Consider the following 24,270-nt stretch of genomic DNA (forward strand, 5'->3'; position numbering starts at 1 on the left):
CAGGGAACAGATTCCACACTCAGGATATATTCTCAGTTGGGGTTTGTATTCCATTGCTATCAATACTTGATGAAGCTTGGTAGAAGCACGGTACAAGGGGTTGCTCCTCCAAGAATCCTGCAGTTCCAGCGTTCAGTGCACCTATACTGCCTCTCCAATTTAACCCACCCAACACTTGCTGGTTCCCACCACACTGTCCCATCACGCACACCCAGGGTCAGACAGAGTGAAGCTCCCTCCGCACCGTCCCATCACACACTCCTGGGGTCAGACACAGAATGAAGCCCCCTCCACACCGTCCCATCATACACTCCCGGGATCAGACACAGAATGAAGCCCCCTCTGCACCGACCCATCACACACTCCTGGGATCAGACACAGAATGAAGCCCCCTCCTCACCATCCCATTACACACTCCCAGGGTCAGACACAGAGTGAAGATCCTTCTATACTGCCCTATTTTAGTCTTAAAACAAGGACAACACTGGATAAATGGAGAACAACTTTCCACACAGACTATAATCCTGAGCTGCTGGGATGTTTTCTGGGGGAAATGCCTCCCTGTGTAAATGGCAGCTCCACACAACCTTGCCGACGTACATCCACAGCTCCAGGTCCAGGTCCTTGGGCGGGGAGAAAAGAGGCAGGAGCCATGAAAGGAAGAAGGGTGAAAGCAGGCAGCACTCCCTGCAAAGTTATGCCTGGTTGGAGGTGCAGGACAGTCAACACTCCACAGCCCAGCGGGGTCAGTCCCACGCTGTGCAGGCCCAGACTTGCACTGTGCAGGCCGAAGCCAGGACCGGACCCCACTGCACAGGCCAACCACAAGTGAGGCCAGACAGCATTATTTAGGCCAACCACAAACAAGGCCAGCTCACGTTGTGCAAGCCGGGCCAGACAGCATTATGCAGGCCAACTACAAGCAGTGCCTGTGTTATGCAGCCCCATTGGGCACTCTTTACCATCCCTCGATACCCCCCCCACCCCCACCCGGAGCCCTTACCGTAAGAAGATACATTCAATTTCTATTTCAACAAGTGTTTTATTTGCCCTTCAGTGGGCCAACCAACACCACACCCTGGGTTGAATTCCTTTTTGGCTGATCCGATTTGATCCAAGGTGTGGGCAGCGAGGCATGCCCTCTGCTCGGGCACATGGGCACAGAGCTGCCCGAGGGCAGGGGTCAGTCATGCCTTGGCTGCCAAAGCCATTAACAGTCTTCAGCGGGAAGCGGGAGAGAGAGAGAGAGGGGGAGAGAGAGAGAGAGAGAACTTGCTTTGTAACAGTCGGATGCACGCTGCAATGGTACCAACCCCGAGTCTGCGTGTCGTCAACACGAACCGAGGGGATGGGCTGTTGTGGAGAGGCACGGCCGTCATCCATCCATGCGCCTCTGTAAACACAGCCATACTGCTCCCCCTCCCCGACACAGCCTGTGTTCCACCCGACCAATCAGGCAAGGGCGACTCCTTTCCAAGATCAAAAGCCTTTCGTCCCACTGGCACTTGGGACCCCAGTGACGTCCTCGAGTGTGAAGAAGCAACAATCAGAGCCCCTCTCTTCTTCCCGAACCAGCTGAAGGTCCCTCTCTCGCCTAGACGTCTCGTCCTCCCCTCCCAATCCCCGACAGACCCAGGAAAACTCCAAACCAGCAGGCAGTCGCACGGATGCATGGGGAGGCGTCACGGCCTCAGTCCTCGGTCACCTCCAGCACAGATTCGCTGATGGCCAGGTCCCAGTACTGCTCCACCCCATGCTTCTTGAAGTGCTCCCGTGCCATGCTCTCAGTTGGGCACTGCTTGAACTTCATGTCACCAAAGCTCCGCTCCTTCGCCGTTCCCTGGGGGCCAGGAGAGATGAAATTCAGGCCTCGCCTTGGACAACAGAACCCCCAAACCCATGGCAGTGAACACAAGCTTGAAGGTGCAGACACACGTGCACACACAGCAAGGACCCGCAGGATAGGCAACAACTCCAGATCAAAGGGGGGAGAGAGGAGGAAGCAGGAGAGGAGGAGCAGTAGGAGAGGTGAAGTGGAGGAGGGGGGTGTGCAGGAGGTGGGGGAGGCTTGAGAATGGGGCCACATGGTCAATGAGAGAAGGAGCAACTGTGATCCTTACCTCCCATACCAGCACACACTTATTCACCTTCTTCACCGCGTCATCGTCCGAGCCATCCTCGTCTGTGTGATAAGAAACAGCCACAAGTCACCAACTAAACACGGCCGGGCTGGGGAAACTCTAGGGTCACACGGCATCCACAGTATCCAACATTTCGGGCATGAAAAGAGCAGGCTGATGCTTTAATGAAAAGGTGAGAGAGTGAGGATCGAGGGGAAGGGAGAGGAGGGAGGGGAGGGGACACCAGGAGCAAGGGGAGGGGGAGCCAGGAGGTCGAGAGCTTTATAAAATGGGGAGGGGCAGTTATTACCTTCTTTCTGCCCCTCCCCCAGGGCCAGGGGGAGTGACTGCCCCTTCCCCAGGACCAGGGGGAGTGACTGTCCCTTCCCCAGGGCCAGGGGAGTGACTGCCCCTTCCCCAGGGCTGAGGGAGTGACTGCCCCTTCCCTAGGGCCGGGGGAGTGACTGCCCCTTCCCCAGGGGTGGGGGGAGTGACTGCTCCTTCCCCAGGGCTGGGGGGAGTGACCGCCCCTTCCCCAGGGCCAGGAAGGGGGTGGTGATCCCTCCTACAAGGCCGGTGGGTGACCATCCCTCCCCCAAGGCCGGGGAGGGTGGAACTGGAGGACATGCATTGAAGGGGAGAGGAGAAAAGTTGAAGAGGGTGTGGGGAGGTTAACACGAAGGGCAGTGGGCAGCGAAAATGACCACAATGGAAAGGTATTGAGGGACATGCACGGACATGGAAGGTTGGGACGGAGTGTAGCTCAGTGAGCTACCTCACCAGCATGAGGGAGATGGGCCGAAGCACTTGTTTCCCTGTTAGACAGTGTGGAGAGATGATATCCTGCCACCAGCCACCGCCCCTTAGTCACAGGGTGCCCCAATTACAACCAAGGGATTCTCTCAGGAACATTCCCTTGCCTGTAATATATCGTCAGAACATAAGAAATAGGAGCAGGAGTCGGCCATCTGGCCCATCGGTGATCATGACCGATCTGATGATAGGTAGATGGGGATGAGCCTGCCTTTTCCCCATGTCCCTTAATCCCCCTACTCTGTAAAAATCCATTCAATCTTGTCTTAAATATATTTACTGACGTCACCTCCGCTACTTCAATGGGCAGCGAATTCCACAGATTCCCCACACTCTGGGAAAAGCAGTTCCTTCTCATCTCCGTCCTAAATCTACTCCCCTAAATCCACGTCCCCTCGTTCTGGTCTCCCCCACCAATGGGAACAAGTTACCTTCCTCTATCTTATCTATGCCTTTCATAATTTCATACATTTCTTTCAGATCCCCTCTCAATCTTCCCAGACAACTTGATCTCTCCTCATAGGCAAACCCCTTCACCTCTGGAATCAACCTGGTGAATCTCCTCGGCACCGCCTCCAAAGCCAGTCCATTCTTCCTCCAGTAAGGAGACCAGAACTGCACCCAGTTCTCCAGCTGAGACCTCACCAGGACCTTGTACGGTTGCAGCACAACCTCCCTGCTCAATTCAATCCTTCCAGCAATAAAGGCCAACGTTTTAAGTTGCCTTCCTGACAACCTGCTGCACCTGCAACCTTTTTCGATTCATGCACAAGCCCTCCCATGATGCAGTCCCCCGCCATTTAAATAATAATCTGATCTTCCATTTTTCCTTCCAAAGTGGACAACTTACCATCTGCCGCACCCTTGCCCACTCACTCAATCTATCGATATCCCTCTACAGACTCTCCGTATCTTCTGCACAATTTGCTTTTCCACTCGAGTTTGTGTCATCAGCAAACTGAGATACACGACAATCGTGAACAGTTGCGAGTCCAGCACAGACCACTGAAGCACCCTACTTTTGGACCTTTCACACAGCGAACCGCTAAATGAAGCGGCAGAGAAAGGTGGCTCATCCCCGGGGAGATTTGGCCCCTGCGTGCCAGTTTGTGAGCGTTCACACTGGCACGTTAACCAGTAGACTGGTGGTTAATAACTGGGTTAACGTGCCAGTGTGAAAGGGGCTTCTGATTGCCAACCAGAAACACCCCTGTATCCCAGGTCTCTCTATTGGTTAAACAATCCTCTACCCCTGCTAATACATCACCCCAACCCCCCACCTCCATGCATCCATCTCTTCTCTACCAATCTTTTACATAGTAAAGAGCCAAGGAACGCCCACCCCACAACTCACCGTCGTCACGGGAACTGGCCGTCTGCTCCGCCCACTTTATACGGTGCAGCATCAGACGCTTGAATTTCTTCTGTGCTTTGGGGCCTAAATGGACAAAGCAGGTGGTAGCTGAGTGCGTGACCCGAAACCCCTCGGACTTCACATCAGCCAGAATCCCCAGCCACCCTGCTTTGTGGTCATTATCCCAACAAGTGGGGGGGGGGGGGGAAAGGAGTGGTCAGGATGACTTCACCCTCCCCTCACGCACTCCTAGGATTAGACACAGTGAAGTCATCGCTGACAGACCAATTGGAGAATATAAATGAGCTGCAACGGAAGCTGAATCAAAAGGAGGTTTGGTGTGAGCGTGGTGGGAGTACACTCGCAGACTTTCGATCACATTGCGAGTTTAGCTCTCATCTTTCCCACTATGCAGTTTGTAACTGGCTGGCAGTTTGCCAGGGTGGATTTACCCAACCGCAGAACTACTATCTTTCACTTAATTTACCCGTTAAAGGTTTATAAGTGAATCCACCGCCAGTTTATCACTGATTAGACTTGGCGGACAGTTGTTAATGAGGCCTGAGAGATTTGGCCTCACACATACATCCTATCACATGCTTCCGGGGTCAGACACAGAGCGAAGATCCGTCCGCACCATCCCATCACACACTCCCGGGATCAGACACAGAGTGAAGTTCCATCCACACCGTCCCATCACACACTCCAGGGGTCAGACACAGAGTGAAGTTCCATCCACACCGTCCCATCACACACTCCCAGGGTCAGACACAGAGTGAAGCTCCATCCACACCGTCTCATCACACACTCCCAGGGTCAGACACAGAGTGAAGATCCGTCTGCACCATCCCATCACACACTCCCGGGGTCAGACACAGAGTGAAGCTCCATCCACACCGTCCCATCACACACTCCCAGGGTCAGACACAGAGTGAAGCTCCGTCCACTCTGTCCCATCCCACACTCCCAGGACATGAACAATGCCAGTTAAACAAAAAGTAATGCTCCCTCTGCACTGGCACAGCCATCAGAAAGCCAGCCAGCAATGTGGTCCAACCTCCCATGGAATGCCTCAGATTGAGATGGGCTTGGCTGGGTGAAAGGGGTTCCAGCTCCAAGATGGCCGCGGACTGCTCACCTCCCTCCACCACCACCACATTCACGTCCTTGTGCAGCACCACGGTCCCCGACAGGTAGAGCTGGGCCGCGTTCGTCTCCACCTTGAACTTCTTGGCCGAGTTGCTGAGGTTTCGGATTCTGGAAGAGATTGATGACTGTCACCTCAGGATTCACATGCTTGGGAAGGGAGCGGGGCTCCGTGGCTCGTATCTCACACTCCAAACGTCCACACCGAACCAACAACATGCGTCTCAGACATTGCAGCACAGTACAGGCACAATGAAGGGCCGAGAGGGCGGTGTCTCAGGAGGGGAAAGCTATCAGTGACTCTCACCCCAACCCACCCCCACCAGAACCAGAATATGAAACTCAAACAATTGCATCACAAAATGGGCACACCTCCTAGCGGGACAGCACACAAAGTCTCACTGAGCACTGTCCCCAAGTTACATCTCCTCGTGGGACAGCTCACCGATACTAACGGAGCAGTGTCTTCCAGTTGCACCTGCATGCGGAACAGCACTCAATTCTCATGGCGCAGTGTCCCCCAGATACACCGTGTAGCAGGACAGCTCTCCAATTCTCACAGAGCAGTGTCCCCCATTTACACCACGTAGCAGGACACAACACTGATTCCCACGGTGCAGGTTCCCCTGGTTACAAGGCATAGTGGGACAACATACCGATTCTCACAGAGCAGTGTCTCCCGGTTTAACCACCCAGCAGGACAACACCAATTCTCACGGAACAGTGTGACCCGGTTACACCTCCTAGCTGGACAGCACACTGATTCTAACAGAGCAGTGTCCCCCGGTTACACCTTCAAGTGGGACAGCAAACCCATTCTCACGGTGCAGTGTCTCCCGGTTACTCCTCCTTGCGGGACAGCACCGATTCTGATGGAGCAGTGTCCCCCGGTTACACCTCGTAGCAGGACAGCACACCAATTCTCACAGAGCAGTGTCCCCCAGTTACAACACGCAACAGGACAGAACACCAATGATCACGGTGCAGTGTCCCCCGGTTACACCTCCTAGCGGGACAACATACAGATTCTCAAGGAGCAGTAGCTCCCGGTTACTCCTCCTAGCGGGACATCACACCGATTCTCACGGAGCAGTGTCCCCCCATTTACACCTGCTAGCGAGACAGCACACAGATACTCACGGAGCAGTGTGCCCTGGTTATACCTCCTTGCGCGAAAGCACAACGAATTTCTTGGGAGTAGCGTATCCTGGTTACATCACATAGCGGGACAGCACACCGATTCTCACTGAACAGTGATCCCCGGTTACACCTCCTAGCCGGACAGTAAACCGATTCTCAAGGAACAATGTTCCCCGGTTACTCCTCCTAGCGGAACATCACACCGATTCTCACAGAGCAGAGTCTCCCGGTTACACCTCCGAGCGAGATAGCACACAATTCTCACGGACCAGTGTCCCCCGGTTACAGAGCGTAGCAGGGCACAACACTGATTCCCACGCAGGTTCCCCTGGTTACACAGCATAGCGGGACAATATACCGATTCTCACGGAGCAGTGTCTCCCAGTTATACCTTCTTGCAGGACAGCACACAATTCTTATGGAGCAGTGTACCCCGGTTACACCTCCTAGCTGGAGAGCACACCAATTCTCAAGGAGCAGTAGCTCCCGGTTACTCCTCCTAGCGGGACATCACACCGAATCTCACGGAGCAGTGTCTCCCCGTTACACCTCCCAGCGGGACAGCACGCCCATTCTCAAGGAGCAGTGTCACCTGGTTACACCACCTAGCCGGACAGAAAACAGATTGTCATGGAGCAATGTTCCCCGGTTACACCTCCAAGCGGGACAGCAAACCCATTCTCACGGTGCAGTGCTCCCGGTTACTCCTCCTTGCGGGACAGCACACCGATTCACACGGAGCAATGTTCCCCATTTACACCCCCTAGTCGGACTGCAAACTGATTCTCACAGAGAAATGTTCCCCGGTTACATCGCATAGCAGGACAGCACAGATTCTCACAGAGCAGTGGCTCCTGTTTACTCCTCCTAGCGGGACATCACACAGATTCTCACGGAGCAGTGTTTCCCGGTTACACCTCCGAGCAGGACAGAAAACAGATTCTCATGGAGCGATGTTGCCCGGTTACACCACATAGCAGGACAGCACACAGATTCTCACGGAGCAGTGTTCCCCGGTTACACCTCCTAGACGGACTGCAAACCGATTCTCACAGAGAAATGTTCCCTGGTTACACCGCATAGCAGGACAGCACAGATTCTCACGGAGCAGTGGCTCCTGTTTACACCTCCGAGCAGGACAGCACAGATTCTCACAGAGCAGTGGCTCCTGTTTACTCCTCCTAGCGGGACATCACACAGATTCTCACGGAGCAGTGTCCCCCGGTTACACCTCCGAACAGGACAGAAAACAGATTCTCATGGAGCGATGTTGCCCGGTTACACCACATAGCAGGACAGCACACAGATTCTCACGGAGCAGTGGCTCCTGTTTACTCCTCCTATCGGGACATCACACCGATTCTCACAGAGCAGTGTCCCACAGTTACACCACGTAGCAGGACACAACACTGATTCCCACGGTGCAGGTTCCCCTGGTTACAAGGCATAGTGGGACAACATACCGATTCTCACAGGGCAGTGTCTCCCGGTTAAACCACCTAGCAGGACAACACCAATTCTCACGGAACAGTGTCACCCGGTTACACCTCCTAGCTGGACAGCACACCGATTCTAACAGAGCAGTGTCCCCCGGTTACACCTCCAAGTGGGACAGGAAACCCATTCTCACGGTGCAGTGTCTCCCGGTTACTCCTCCTTGCGGGACAACACCAATACTGACGGAGCTGTGTCCCCCGGTTACACCTCGTAGCAAGACAGCACACCAATTCTCACAGAGCAGTGTCCCCCAGTTACAACACGCAACAGGACAGAACACAAATGATCACGATGCAGTGTCCCACAGTTACATCTCCTAGTGGGACAGCACAGAGATTCTCAAGGAGCAGTAGTTCCCGGTTACTGATCCTAGCGGGACATCACACCGATTCTCACAGAGCAGTGTCCCCCCATTTACACCTGCTAGCGAGACAGCACACAGATACTCACGGAGCAGTGTCCCCTTGTTATACCTCCTTGCGCGAAAGCACAACGAATTTCTTGGGAGTAGCGTATCCTGGTTACATCACATAAAGGGACAGCACACCGATTCTCACGGAACAATGTTCCCCGGTTACACCTCCTAGCAAGACAGCACACAGATTCTCATGGAGCAGTGGCTCCTGTTTACTCCTCATAGCGGGACATCACACTGATTCTCATGGACCAGTGTCCCCCGGTTACACCTCCTAGCGGGACAGCACACAGATTCTCATGGAGCAGTGGCTCCTGTTTACTCCTCCTAGCGGGACAACATACCGATTCTCACGGAGCAGTGTCTCCCAGTTATACCTTCTTGCAGGACAGCACACAATTCTTATGAAGCAGTGTACCCCGGTTACACCTTCTAGCTGGCGAGCACACCAATTCTCAAGGAGCAGTGTCCCCCGGTTACACCACATAGCGGGACAACACAAATTCTCACGGAACATTTTCCCCTGGTTACACCTTGCGGGACAGCAACGATTCTCATGGAACAGTGTCTCCCATTACACCTCCCAGCGGGACAGCACGCCCATTCTCAAGGAGCAGTGTCACCTGGTTACACCACCTAGCCAGACAGAAAACAGATTGTCATGGAGCAAAGTTCCCCGGTTACACTCCAAGCGGGACAGCAAACCCGTTCGCAAGGTGCAGTGTCTCCCGGTTACTCCTCCCTGTGGGACAGCACCGATTCTGACGGAGCAGTGTCCCCCGGTTACACCTCGTAGCAGGACAGCACACCGATTCTCACAGAGCAGTGTCACCCAGTTACAACATGCAACAGGACAGAACATCAATGAACACGGTGCTGTGTCCCCCAGTTACACCTCCTAGCGGGACAGCACACAGATTCTCACGGAGCAGTGTCCCCCAGATACATAGCGTGGCAGGACAGCACACCGATTCTCACGGAACAATGTTCCCCGCTTACACGGCATAGCAGGAAAACATACCGATTCTCACGGAGCAGTGTCTCCCAGTTATACCTTCTTTGCAGGACAGCACACAATTCTTATGGAACAGTGTACCCCGGTTACACCTCCTAGCTGGAGAGCACACCGATTCTCAAGGAGCAGTAGCTCCAAGTTACTCCTCCTAGCGGGACATCACACCGATTCTCACGCAGCAGTGTCCCCTGTTTACACCTGCTAGCGAGACAGCACACAGATACTCACGGAGCAGTGTCGCCTGGTTATACCTCCTTGCGCGAAAGCACAACTAATTTCTTGGGAGTAGCGTCTCCTGGTTACATCACATAGCAGGACAGCAAACTGATTCTCACGGAACAATGTTCCCCGGTTACACCTCCTAGCGGGACAGCACACAGATTCTCACGGAGCAATGTTCCCCAGTTACACCTCCTAGCCGGACTGCAAACCGATTCTCACAGAGAAAGGTTCCCCGGTTACACCGAATAGCAGGACAGCACAGATTCTCACGGAGCAGTGGCTCCTGTTTACTCCTCCTATCGGGACATCACACAGATTCTCACGGAGCAGTGTATCCTGGTTACACCTCCGAGCAGGACAGCATTCAAGTCTCACGGAGCAGTGTCACCCGGCTACACGTCCGAGCAGGACAGAAAACAGATTCTCACAGAGCGATGTTCCCCGGATACACCACATAGGAGGACAGCACACAGATTCTCACGGAGCAGTGTCCCCAGTTACACCTCCTAGCCGACTGCAAACCGATTCTCACAGAGAAATGTTCCCCGGTTACACCGTGTAGCAGGACTGCACACCGATTCTCACGGAGCAGTGCCCCCAGTTACAATGCGTAACAGGACAGCACACCGATACTCACGGAGCACTGTCCCCCGGTTACACCACGTAGCAGGACAGCACACAGATTCTTAAGGCGCAGTGTCCACCTGATACACCGCGTAGCGTTAAAGCGCACTGATTCTCACGGAGCACTGTCTCCCAGTTATATTTCCTTGTGGAACAGCATTAAATTCTCACGGAGCGGTGTCCCCCAGTTATACCTCCTAGCGGGACAGCACTCCGATTCTCACAGAGCAGTGTCCCACAGTTACACCGCATAGCAGGACACAACACTGATTCCCACGGTCCAGGTTCCCCTGGTTACATGGCATAGCAAGACAGCATACCGATTCTCACAGAGCAGTGTCCCCCAGTTACACTGCATAGTAGGACAGCACGTGATTCTCACAGAGTAGTGTCCCCCAGTTACACCTAGCGGGACCACTCACCGATTCACACGGAGCAATGTCCCCTGGTTACATCACGTAGCAGGACAGGACACCAATTTTCACGTAGCAGTGTCCTCCGGTTACACATTCTAGCGGGATAGCACACCGATTTTCACAGAGCAGAGTCCCCCGGTTTTACATCCTCGTGGGACAGCGCAACATTTCTCACGGAGCAGTGTCCCCTGGTTACTCCTCTTAACCAGAAAGCACAACGATTCTCACAGAGCATTGTTCCCCGGTTACACCACGTAGCAGGACAGCACACAGATTCTTATGGAGCAGTGTCCCCCGGTTACAGCTCCCAGCGGGACAGCACACCAATTCTGATGGAGCAGTGGCTCCTGGTTACTCCTCCTAGCCGGACAGCACACCAGTTCTCACGGAGCAGTGTCCTCCAGTTACACCACGTAGCAGGACAGCACACAGATTCTCATGGAGAAGTGTCCCCAGTTAAAACACATAGCAGGACAGAACACTGATTCCCACAGAGCAGGTTCCCCTGCTTTCAAGGCATTGTAGGACAGCACACCGATTCTCATGGAGCAGTGCCTCCCCGATACATCACCTAGCGCGTCAACACCAATTGTCACAGAACAGAGTCGCCCGGTTACACCTCCTCGCAGGACAGCACACAGATTCTCATGGAGCAGTGGCTCCTGTTTACTCCTCCTAGCGGGACAACATACCGATTCTCACGGAACAGTGTCTCCCAGTTATTCCTTCTTGCAGGACAGCACACAATTCTTATGGAGCAGTGTACCCCGGTTACACCTTCTAGCTGGAGAGCACACCAATTCTCAAGGAGCAGTGCCCCCGGTTACACCACATAGCGGGACAACACAAATTCTCACGGAACATTTTCCCCTGGTTACACCTTGCGGGACAGCAACGATTCTCATGGAACAGTGTCTCCCATTACACCTCCCAGCGGGACAGCACGCCCATTCTCAAGGAGCAGTGTCACCTGGTTACACCACCTAGCCAGACAGAAAACAGATTGTCATGGAGCAAAGTTCCCCGGTTACACCTCCAAGCGGGACAGCAAACCCATTCGCACGGTGCAGTGTCTCCCGGTTACTCCTCCTTGCGGGACAGCACCGATTCTGACGGAGCAGTGTCCCCCGGGTACACCTCGTAGCAGGACAGCACATCGATTCTCACAGAGCAGTGTCACCCAGTTACAACATGCAACAGGACAGAACATCAATGATCACGGTGCAGTGTCCCCCGGTTACACCTCCTAGCGGGACAGCACACAGATTCTCACAGAGCAGTGTCCCCCAGATACATAGCGTGGCAGGACAGCACAAAGTTTCACACAGAGCAGTATCCCCTGGTAACATCACGTAGCAGGACAGCACACCGATTCTCACGGAACAATGTTCCCTGCTTACACGGCATAGCAGGAAAACATACCGATTCTCACAGAGCAGTGTCTCCCAGTTATACCTTCTTTGCAGGACAGCACACAATTCTTATGGAACAGTGTACCTCGGTTACACCTCTTAGCTGGAGAGCACACCGATTCTCAAGGAGCAGTAGCTCCAAGTTACTCCTCCTAGCGGGACATCACACCGATTCTCACGGAGCAGTGTCCCCTGTTTACACCTGCTAGCGAGACAGCACACAGATACTCATGGAGCAGTGTCGCCTGGTTATACCTCCTTGCGCGAAAGCACAACTAATTTCTTGGGAGTAGCGTCTCCTGGTGACATCACATAGCAGGACAGCAAACCGATTCTCACGGAACAATGTTCCCCGGTTACACCTCCTAGCGGGACATCACACAGATTCTCACGGAGCAGTGTATCCTGGTTACACCTCCGAGCAGGACAGCACTCAAGTCTCACGGAGCAGTGTCACCCGGCTACACGTCCGAGCAGGACAGAAAACAAATTCTCACAGAGCGATGTGTCCCGGATACACCACATAGGAGGACAGCACACAGATTCTCACAGAGCAGTGTTCCCCAGTTACACCGTGTAGCAGGACTGCACACCGATTCTCACAGAGAAATGTTCCCCGGTTACACCGTGTAGCAGGACTGCACACCGATTCTCACGGAGCAGTGTCCCACAGATACATAGCGTGGCAGGACAGCACAAAGTTTCACACAGAGCAGTATCCCCTGGTAACATCACGTAGCAGGACAGCACACCGATTCTCACGGAACAATGTTCCCCGCTTACACGGCATAGCAGGAAAACATACCGATTCTCACGGAGCAATGTCTCCCAGTTATACCTTCTTTGCAGGACAGCACACAATTCTTATGGAACAGTGTACACCGGTTACACCTCCTAGCTGGAGAGCACACCGATTCTCAAGGAGCAGTAGCTCCAAGTTACTCCTCCTAGCGGGACATCACACCGATTCTCACGGAGCAGTGTCCCCTGTTTACACCTGCTAGCGAGACAGCACACAGATACTCACGGAGCAGTGTCGCCTGGTTATACCTCCTTGCGCGAAAGCACAACTAATTTCTTGGGAGTAGCGTCTCCTGGTTACATCACATAGCAGGACAACAAACCGATTCTCACGGAACAATGTTCCCCGGTTACACCTCCTAGCGGGACAGCACACAGATTCTCACAGAGAAAGGTTCCCCGGTTACACCGCATAGCAGGACAGCACACAGATTCTCACAGAGAAAGGTTCCCCGGTTACACCGCATAGCAGGACAGCACAGATTCTCACGGAGCAGTGGCTCCTGTTTACTCCTCCTATCGGGACATCACACAGATTCTCACGGAGCAGTGTTCCCTAGTTACACCTCCTAGCCGACTGCAAACCGATTCTCACAGAGAAATGTTCCCCGGTTACACCGTGTAGCAGGACAGCACACCGATTCTCACAGAGCAGTGTCACCCAGTTACAACATGCAACAGGACAGAACATCAATGATCACGGTGCAGTGATCCCCGGTTACACCTCCTAGCGGGACAGCACACAGATTCTCACGGAGCAGTGTCCCCCAGATACATAGCGTGGCAGGACAGCACAAAGTTTCACACAGAGCAGTATCCCCTGGTAACATCACGTAGCAGGACAGCACACCGATTCTCACGGAGCAGTTCCCCCAGTTACAATGCGTAGCGTTACAGCGCACTGATTCTCACGGAGCACTGTCTCCCAGCTATATTTCCTTGTGGAACAGCATTAAATTCTCACGGAACGGTGTCCCCCAGTTATACCTCCTAGCGGGACAGCACTCCGATTCTCACAGAGCAGTGTCCCACAGTTACACCGCGTAGCAGGACACAACACTGATTCCCACGGTCCAGGTTCCCCTGGTTACATGGCATAGCAAGACAGCATACCGATTCTCACAGAGCAGTGTCCCCCAGTTACACTGCATAGTAGGACAGCACGTGATTCTCACAGAGCAGTGTCCCCCAGTTACACCTAGCGGGACCACTCACCGATTCACACGGAGCAATGTCCCCTGGTTACATCACGTAGCGGGACAGGACACCAATTCTCACGTAGCAATGTCCTCCGGTTACACATTCTAGCGGGATAGCACACCGATTTTCACAGAGCAGAGTCCCCCGGTTTTACATCCTCGTGGGACAGCGCAACATTTCTCACGGAGCAGTGTCCCCTGGTTACTCCTCTAAACCAGAAAGCACAACGATTCTCACAGAGCATTGTTCCCCGGTTACACCACGTAGCAGGACAGCACACAGATTCTTATGGAGCAGTGTCCCCCGGTTACAGCTCCCAGCGGGACAGCACACCAATTCTGACGGAGCAGTGGCTCCTGGTTACTCCTCCTAGCCGGACAGCACGCCAATTCTCACGGAGCAGTGTCCTCCGGTTACACCACGTAGCAGGACAGCACACAGATTCTCATGGAGAAGTGTCCGCAGTTAAAACACATAGCAGGACAGAACACTGATTCCCACAGAGCAGGTTCCCCTGCTTTCAAGGCATTGTAGGACAGCACACCGATTCTCATGGAGCAGTGCCTCCCGGATACATCACCTAGCGCGTCAACACCAATTGTCACAGAACAGAGTCGCCCGGTTACACCTCCTAGCAGGACAGCACACAGATTCTCATGGAGCAGTGGCTCCTGTTTACTCCTCCTAGCGGGACAACATACCGATTCTCACGGAGCAGTGTCTCCCAGTTATACCTTCTTGCAGGACAGCACACAATTCTTATGGAGCAGTGTACCCCGGTTACACCTTCTAGCTGGAGAGCACACCAATTCTCAAGGAGCAGTGTCCCCCGGTTACACCACATAGCGGGACAACACAAATTCTCACGGAACATTTTCCCCTGGTTACACCTTGCGGGACAGCAACGATTCTCATGGAACAGTGTCTCCCATTACACCTCCCAGCGGGACAGCACGCCCATTCTCAAGGAGCAGTGTCACCTGGTTACACCACCTAGCCAGACAGAAAACAGATTGTCATGGAGCAAAGTTCCCCGGTTACACCTCCAAGCGGGACAGCAAACCCATTCGCACGGTGCAGTGTCTCCCGGTTACTCCTCCTTGCGGGACAGCACCGATTCTGACGGAGCAGTGTCCCCCGGGTACACCTCGTAGCAGGACAGCACATCGATTCTCACAGAGCAGTGTCACCCAGTTACAACATGCAACAGGACAGAACATCAATGATCACGGTGCAGTGTCCCCCGGTTACACCTCCTAGCGGGACAGCACACAGATTCTCACGGAGCAGTGTCCCCCAGATACATAGCGTGGCAGGACAGCACAAAGTTTCATACAGAGCAGTATCCCCTGGTAACATCACGTAGCAGGACAGCACACCGATTCTCACGGAACAATGTTCCCTGCTTACACGGCATAGCAGGAAAACATACCGATTCTCACGGAGCAGTGTCACCCAGTTATACCTTCTTTGCAGGACAGCACACAATTCTTATGGAACAGTGTACCTCGGTTACACCTCTTAGCTGGAGAGCACACCGATTCTCAAGGAGCAGTAGCTCCAAGTTACTCCTCCTAGCGGGACATCACACCGATTCTCACGGAGCAGTGTCCCCTGTTTACACCTGCTAGCGAGACAGCACACAGATACTCACGGAGCAGTGTCGCCTGGTTATACCTCCTTGCGCGAAAGCACAACTAATTTCTTGGGAGTAGCGTCTCCTGGTTACATCACATAGCAGGACAGCAAACCAATTCTCACGGAGCAATGTTCCCCAGTTACACCTCCTAGCCGGAATGCAAACCGATTCTCACAGAGAAAGGTTCCCCGGTTACACCGCATAGCAGGACAGCACAGATTCTCACGGAGCAGTGGCTCCTGCTTACTCCTCCTATCGGGACATCACACAGATTCTCACGGAGCAGTGTATCCTGGTTACACCTCCGAGCAGGACAGCACTCAAGTCTCACAGAGCAGTGTCACCCGGCTACACGTCCGAGCAGGACAGAAAACAGATTCTCACAGAGCGAAGTTCCCCGGATACACCACATAGGAGGACAGCACACAGATTCTCACGGAGCAGTGTTCCCCAGTTACACCTCCTAGCCGACTGCAAACCGATTCTCACAGAGAAATGTTCCCCGGTTACACCGTGTAGCAGGACTGCACACCGATTCTCACGGAGCAGTGCCCCCAGTTACAATGCGTAACAGGACAGCACACCGATACTCACGGAGCACTGTCCCCCGGTTACACCACGTAGCAGGACAGCACACAGATTCTTAAGGCGCAGTGTTCACCGGATACACCGCGTAGCCTTACAGCGCACTGATTCTCACGGAGCACTGTCTCCCAGTTATATTTCCTCGTGGAACAGCATTAAATTCTCACGGAGCGGTGTCCCCCAGTTACACCTCCTAGCGGGACAGCACTCCGATTCTCACAGAGCAGTGTCCCACAGTTACACCGCGTAGCAGGACACAACACTGATTCCCACGGTCCAGGTTCCCCTGGTTACATGGCATAGCAAGACAGCATACCGATTCTCACAGAGCAGTGTCCCCCAGTTACACTGCATAGTAGGACAGCACGTGATTCTCACAGAGCAGTGTCCCCCAGTTACACCTAGCGGGACCACTCACCGATTCACACGGAGCAATGTCCCCTGGTTACATCACGTAGCGGGACATGACACCAATTCTCACGTAGCAGTGTCCTCCGGTTACACATTCTAGCGGGATAGCACACCGATTTTCACAGAGCAGAGTCCCCCGGTTTTACATCCTCGTGGGACAGCGCAACATTTCTCACGGAGCAGTGTCCCCTGGTTACTCCTCTAAACCAGAAAGCACAACGATTCTCACAGAGCATTGTTCCCCGGTTACACCACGTAGCAGGACAGCACACAGATTCTTATGGAGCAGTGTCCCCCGGTTACAGCTCCCAGCGGGACAGCACACCAATTCTGACGGAGCAGTGGCTCCTGGTTACTCCTCCTAGCCGGACAGCACGCCAATTCTCACGGAGCAGTGTCCTCCGGTTACACCACGTAGCAGGACAGCACACAGATTCTCATGGAGAAGTGTCCGCAGTTAAAACACATAGCAGGACAGAACACTGATTCCCACAGAGCAGGTTCCCCTGCTTTCAAGGCATTGTAGGACAGCACACCGATTCTCATGGAGCAGTGCCTCCCGGATACATCACCTAGCGCGTCAACACCAATTGTCACAGAACAGAGTCGCCCGGTTACACCTCCTAGCAGGACAGCACACAGATTCTCATGGAGCAGTGGCTCCTGTTTACTCCTCCTAGCGGGACAACATACCGATTCTCACGGAGCAGTGTCTCCCAGTTATACCTTCTTGCAGGACAGCACACAATTCTTATGGAGCAGTGTACCCCGGTTACACCTTCTAGCTGGAGAGCACACCAATTCTCAAGGAGCAGTGTCCCCCGGTTACACCACATAGCGGGACAACACAAATTCTCACGGAACATTTTCCCCTGGTTACACCTTGCGGGACAGCAACGATTCTCATGGAACAGTGTCTCCCATTACACCTCCCAGCGGGACAGCACGCCCATTCTCAAGGAGCAGTGTCACCTGGTTACACCACCTAGCCAGACAGAAAACAGATTGTCATGGAGCAAAGTTCCCCGGTTACACCTCCAAGCGGGACAGCAAACCCATTCGCACGGTGCAGTGTCTCCCGGTTACTCCTCCTTGCGGGACAGCACCGATTCTGACGGAGCAGTGTCCCCCGGGTACACCTCGTAGCAGGACAGCACATCGATTCTCACAGAGCAGTGTCACCCAGTTAAAACATGCAACAGGACAGAACATCAATGATCACGGTGCAGTGTCCCCCGGTTAAACCTCCTAGCGGGACAGCACACAGATTCTCACGGAGCAGTGTCCCCCAGATACATAGCGTGGCAGGACAGCACAAAGTTTCATACAGAGCAGTATCCCCTGGTAACATCACGTAGCAGGACAGCACACCGATTCTCACGGAACAATGTTCCCTGCTTACACGGCATAGCAGGAAAACATACCGATTCTCACGGAGCAGTGTCTCCCAGTTATACCTTCTTTGCAGGACAGCACACAATTCTTATGGAACAGTGTACCTCGGTTACACCTCTTAGCTGGAGAGCACACCGATTCTCAAGGAGCAGTAGCTCCAAGTTACTCCTCCTAGCGGGACATCACACCGATTCTCACGGAGCAGTGTCCCCTGTTTACACCTGCTAGCGAGACAGCACACAGATACTCACGGAGCAGTGTCGCCTGGTTATACCTCCTTGCGCGAAAGCACAACTAATTTCTTGGGAGTAGCGTCTCCTGGTTACATCACATAGCAGGACAGCAAACCAATTCTCACGGAGCAATGTTCCCCAGTTACACCTCCTAGCCGGAATGCAAACCGATTCTCACAGAGAAAGGTTCCCCGGTTACACCGCATAGCAGGACAGCACAGATTCTCACGGAGCAGTGGCTCCTGTTTACTCCTCCTATCGGGACATCACACAGATTCTCACGGAGCAGTGTATCCTGGTTACACCTCCGAGCAGGACAGCACTCAAGTCTCACGGAGCAGTGTCACCCGGCTACACGTCCGAGCAGGACAGAAAACAGATTCTCACAGAGCGAAGTTCCCCGGATACACCACATAGGAGGACAGCACACAGATTCTCACGGAGCAGTGTTCCCCAGTTACACCTCCTAGCCGACTGCAAACCGATTCTCACAGAGAAATGTTCCCCGGTTACACCGTGTAGCAGGACTGCACACCGATTCTCACGGAGCAGTGCCCCCAGTTACAATGCGTAACAGGACAGCACACCGATACTCACGGAGCACTGTCCCCCGGTTACACCACGTAGCAGGACAGCACACAGATTCTTAAGGCGCAGTGTTCACCGGATACACCGCGTAGCCTTACAGCGCACTGATTCTCACGGAGCACTGTCTCCCAGTTATATTTCCTCGTGGAACAGCATTAAATTCTCACGGAGCGGTGTCCCCCAGTTATACCTCCTAGCGGGACAGCACTCCGATTCTCACAGAGCAGTGTCCCACAGTTACACCGCGTAGCAGGACACAACACTGATTCCCACGGTCCAGGTTCCCCTGGTTACATGGCATAGCAAGACAGCATACCGATTCTCACAGAGCAGTGTCCCCCAGTTACACTGCATAGTAGGACAGCACGTGATTCTCACAGAGCAGTGTCCCCCAGTTACACCTAGCGGGACCACTCACCGATTCACACGGAGCAATGTCCCCTGGTTACATCACGTAGCGGGACAGGACACCAATTCTCACGTAGCAGTGTCCTCCGGTTACACATTCTAGCGGGATAGCACACCGATTTTCACAGAGCAGAGTCCCCCGGTTTTACATCCTAGTGGGACAGCGCAACATTTCTCACGGAGCAGTGTCCCCTGGTTACTCCTCTTAACCAGAAAGAACAACGATTCTCACAGAGCATTGTTCCCCGGTTACACCACGTAGCAGGACAGCACACAGATTCTTATGGAGCAGTGTCCCCCGGTTACAGCTCCCAGCGGGACAGCACACCAATTCTGACGGAGCAGTAGCTCCTGGTTACTCCTCCTAGCCGGACAGCACACCAATTCTCACGGAGCAGTGTCCTCCGGTTACACCACGTAGCAGGACAGCACACAGATTCTCATGGAGAAGTGTCCCCAGTTAAAACACATAGCAGGACAGAACACTGATTCCCACAGAGCAGGTTCCCCTGCTTTCAAGGCATTGTAGGACAGCACACCGATTCTCATGGAGCAGTGCCTCCCGGATACATCACCTAGCGCGTCAACACCAATTGTCACGGAACAGAGTCGCCCGGTTACACCTCCTAGCAGGACAGCACACCGATTCTAACGGAGCAGAGTCTCCCTGTTTTAAATCCTAGTAGGACGGCACACCTATTCTCACGGAGCAGTGTCCCCTGGTTACACCGCATAGCAGGTCAGCACACAGATTTTCATGGAGCATTGACACCCCCCGGTTATGTCGCCTTGCAGGACAGCACTCCGATTCTCACGGAGCAGTGTCCCCCGGTTGCAGCTCCGAGCAGGACAGTACACCAATTTTGACGGAGCAGTGGCTCCTGGTTACTCCTCCTAGCCGGACAGCACACCAATTCTCACGGAGCAGTGTCCTCCAGTTACACCACGTAGCAGGACAGCACACAGATTCTAAAGTCGCAGTGTCCACCAGATACACCACGTAGCGTAACAGCTCACCGATTATCACGGAGCACTGTCTCCCATTAATATCTCCTTGCAGAACAGCACTCAATTCTCACGGAGCAGTGTCCCCCAGTTACACCGCGCTGCAGGACAACACATGCTTCTCACACAGCAGTGTCCCCAGTTACACCTCCTAGCGGGACAACACACTGATTCTCAGGAAGCAGTGTCCCCCGGTTTCACCACCAAGCCGGACACTACACCAATTCTCACAAAGCAGTGTTCCACGTCTACAACTCCTAGCGGGAAAGCACACCCATTCTCAAGTAGCAGTGTCCCCCGGTTTCACCACCTAGCCGGACACTACACCAATTCTCACAAAGCAGTGTTCCACGTTTACAACTCCTAGCGGGAAAGCACACCCATTCTCAAGTAGCAGTGTCCCCGGTTACACCTTCTAGCGGGAAAGCACAATGAATTTCATGGAATAGCGCCTCATGGTTACATCACATAGCGGGATAGCACACCAATTCTCAAGGTGCAGTGTCACCCGGTTTCACCTCCGAGCAGGACAGCACACAATTATCAAGAAGCAGTGTCCCTTGGTTACACCACGTAGCAGGACAGTACACAGATTCTAATGGCGCAGTGTCCACCGGATACACCGCATATCGTAACAGCTCATCAATTCTCACAGAGCACTGTCTCCCAGTTATATCTCCTTGTGGAACAGCATTCAATTCTCATGGAGCAGTGTCCCCCAGTTACACTGCGTAGCAGGACAGTACTCAGATTCTCACAGAGCAGTGTCCCCCAGTTACACCATGTAGCAGGATATAACACTGATTCCCACAGTCCAGGTTCCCCTGGTTACAAAGCATAGCAAGACAGCATACCGATACTCATGGAGCAGTGTCCCCCCGTTACACTGAATAGTAGGACAGCATATGATTCTCACAGAGCAGTGTCCCCCAGTTACACCTCCTTGCGGGACCACACACCGATTCACACGGCACAGTGCCCCCGGTTACATAGCATGGCAACACAGCACACAGATTCACACAGAGAAGTATCCCCTGGTTACATCACGTACCAGGACAGCACACTGATTCGCACGGAGCAGTGTCCCCCGGTTACACCTGCTAGAGAAAAGCACACAGATACTCAAGGATCAGTGTCTCCTGGTTACACCTCCTTGAGCGAAAGCACGAGTTTCATGGAAGTAGCATCTCCTGGTTACATCACATAGCAGGACAGCACACCGATTCTCACGGAACAGTGTTCCCCGTTTACACCTCCGAGCCAGTCAGCAAACAGATTCTCACAGAGCGATGTTCCCCGGATACACCACAGAGCAGGACAGCACACAGATTCTCACAGAGCAGTGCCTCCTCTTTACTCCTCCTAGCGGGACATCACACAGATTCTCACGAAGCAGTGTTTCCCGGTTATACCTCCGAGCGGGATAGCACACAAGTCTGACGGAGCAGTATCACCCGGTTACACAATGTAGCAGGACAGCACACAGATTCTAACGGCGCAGTGTCCACCAGATACACCATGTAGCGTAACAGCTCACCGATTATCACGGAGCACTGTCTCACAGTTATATCTCCTTGCAGAAAAGCACTCAATTCTCACGGAGCAGTGTCCCCCAGTTACACCGCGCTGCAGGACAACACATGCTTCTCACACAGTAGTGTCCCCCAGTTACACCTCCTAGCGGGACAACACACCGATTCTCACAAAGAGGTGTCTCCTGGTTACACCACCTAGCCGGACACTACACCAATTCTCACAAAGCAGTGTCCCACGTCTCCAATACCTAGCGGGAAAGCACACCCATTCTCACGTAGAAGTGTCACCGGTTACACCTTCGAGCAGGAAAGCACAATGAATTTCATGGAATAGCACCTCATGGTTACATCACATAGTGGAATAGCACACCAATTCTCAAGGAACAGTGTCACCCGGTTTCACCTCCGAGCAGGACAGCACACAATTCTCAAGGAGCAGTATCCCCCGGTTACACAACGTAGCAGGACAGCACACAGATTCTAACAGCGCAGTGTCCACCAGATACACAGCATATCGTAACAGCTCACCGATTCTCACAGAGCACTGTCTCCCAGTTATATCTCCTTGTGGAACAGCATTCAATTCTCACAGAGCATTGTCCCTCAGATACACCGGTAGCAGGACACAACACTGATTCCCACGGTCCAGGTTCCTCTGGTTACAAAGCACAGCAAGACAGCATACCGATACTCATGGAGCATTGTCCCCCGGTTACACCTCCTTGCGGGACCACACACTGATTCTCACAGAACAGTGCCCCCGGTTACATAGCATGACAGGACAGCACACAGATTCACACAGAGCAGTAACCCCTGGTTACATCACATAGCAGGACAGCAGACCGATTCGCACGGAGCAGTGTCCCCCGGTTACACCTGCTAGAGAAAAGCACACAGATACTCAAGGATCAGTGTACCCTGTTTACACCTGCTTGAGCAAAAGCACAAGTTTCATGGAAGTAGCGTCTCCTGGTTACATCACATAGTGCGACAGCACACCGATTCTCACGGAACAGTGTTTCCCATTTACACCTCCGAGCCGGTCAGCAAACGGATTCTCACAGAGCGATGTTCCCCGGATATACCACATAGCAGGACAGCACACAGATTCTCACGGAGCAGTTGCTCCTGTTTACTCCTCCTAGCGGGACATCACACAGATTCTCACGGAGCAGTGTTCCCCGGTTACACCTCCTCGCCAGACTGCAAACCGATTCTCACAGAGAAAGGTTCCCCGGTTACACCGCATAGCAGGACAGCACAGATTCTCAAGGAGCAGTGTTCCCCGGTTATACCTCCTAGCCAGACTGCAAACCGATTCTCACAGAGAAAGGTTCCCCGGTTACACCGCATAGCAGGACAGCACAGATTTTCACGGAGCAGTGGCTCCTGTTTACTCCTCCTATCGGGACATCACACAGATTTTCACGCAGCAGTGTTTCCAGGTTACACCTCCGAGCAGGACAGCACACAAGTCTCACGGAGCAGTGTCACCCGGTTACACCTCCGTGCAGGACGGTAAACAGATTCTCACAGAGCGATGTTCCCCGGATACACCACATAGCAGGACAGCACACAGATTCTCAGGGAGCAGTGTTCCCCGTTTACACCTCCTAGCCGGACTGCAAACCGATTCTCACAGAGAAATGTTCCGCAGTTACACCGTGTAGCAGGACTGCACACCGATTCTCACGGAGCAGTGTCCCCCAGTTATAATGCGTAACAGGACAGCACACTGATTCTCACGGAGCAGTGTCCCCCGGTTACAAAACGTAGCAGGACAGCACACAGATTCTAATGGCGCAGTGTCCACTGGATACACCGCGTAGCGTAACAGCTCACCAATTCTCACGTAGCACTGTCTCCCAGTTATATCTTCTTCTTTGGCTTGGCTTCGCGGACGAAGATTTATGGAGGGGGTAAAAAGTCCACGTCAGCTGCAGGCTCGTTTGTGGCTGACAAGTCCGATGCGGGACAGGCAGACACGATTGCAGCGGTTGCAGGGGAAAATTGGTTGGTTGGGGTTGGGTGTTGGGTTTTTCCTCCTTTGCCTTTTGTCAGTGAGGTGGGCTCTGCGGTCTTCTTCAAAGGAGGTTGCTGCCCGCCAAACTGTGAGGCGCCAAGATGCACGGTTTGAGGCGTTATCAGCCCACTGGCGGTGGTCAATGTGGCAGGCACCAAGAGATTTCTTTAGGCAGTCCTTGTACCTTTTCTTTGGTGCACCTCTGTCACGGTGGCCAGTGGAGAGCTCGCCATATAACAGGATCTTGGGAAGGCGATGGTCCTCCATTCTGGA

General features: G+C 53.4%; 1 protein-coding gene across 1 annotated transcript in view; it reads right to left on the reverse strand.

Annotated features, from left to right (window-relative positions):
- Positions 1–1,022: 1,022 nt before the first annotated feature.
- prpf3 (PRP3 pre-mRNA processing factor 3 homolog (yeast)) overlaps positions 1,023–24,270 on the reverse strand; it is a 60,623-nt gene continuing 37,375 nt past the window's right edge. Inside the window, exons 13-16 of the mRNA XM_069940527.1 lie at positions 5,426–5,544; positions 4,288–4,371; positions 2,121–2,182; positions 1,023–1,840 (exon numbers count right to left, since the gene is read on the reverse strand). Coding sequence (XP_069796628.1) covers positions 1,691–1,840; positions 2,121–2,182; positions 4,288–4,371; positions 5,426–5,544 — 415 coding nt within the window. The 3' untranslated portion in view covers positions 1,023–1,690. The remainder of the gene's footprint in view (positions 1,841–2,120; positions 2,183–4,287; positions 4,372–5,425; positions 5,545–24,270) is intronic.

Source organism: Narcine bancroftii, chromosome 5 (assembly GCF_036971445.1).
Source record: "Narcine bancroftii isolate sNarBan1 chromosome 5, sNarBan1.hap1, whole genome shotgun sequence".
In the NCBI taxonomy this organism is placed as follows: domain Eukaryota; kingdom Metazoa; phylum Chordata; class Chondrichthyes; order Torpediniformes; family Narcinidae; genus Narcine; species Narcine bancroftii.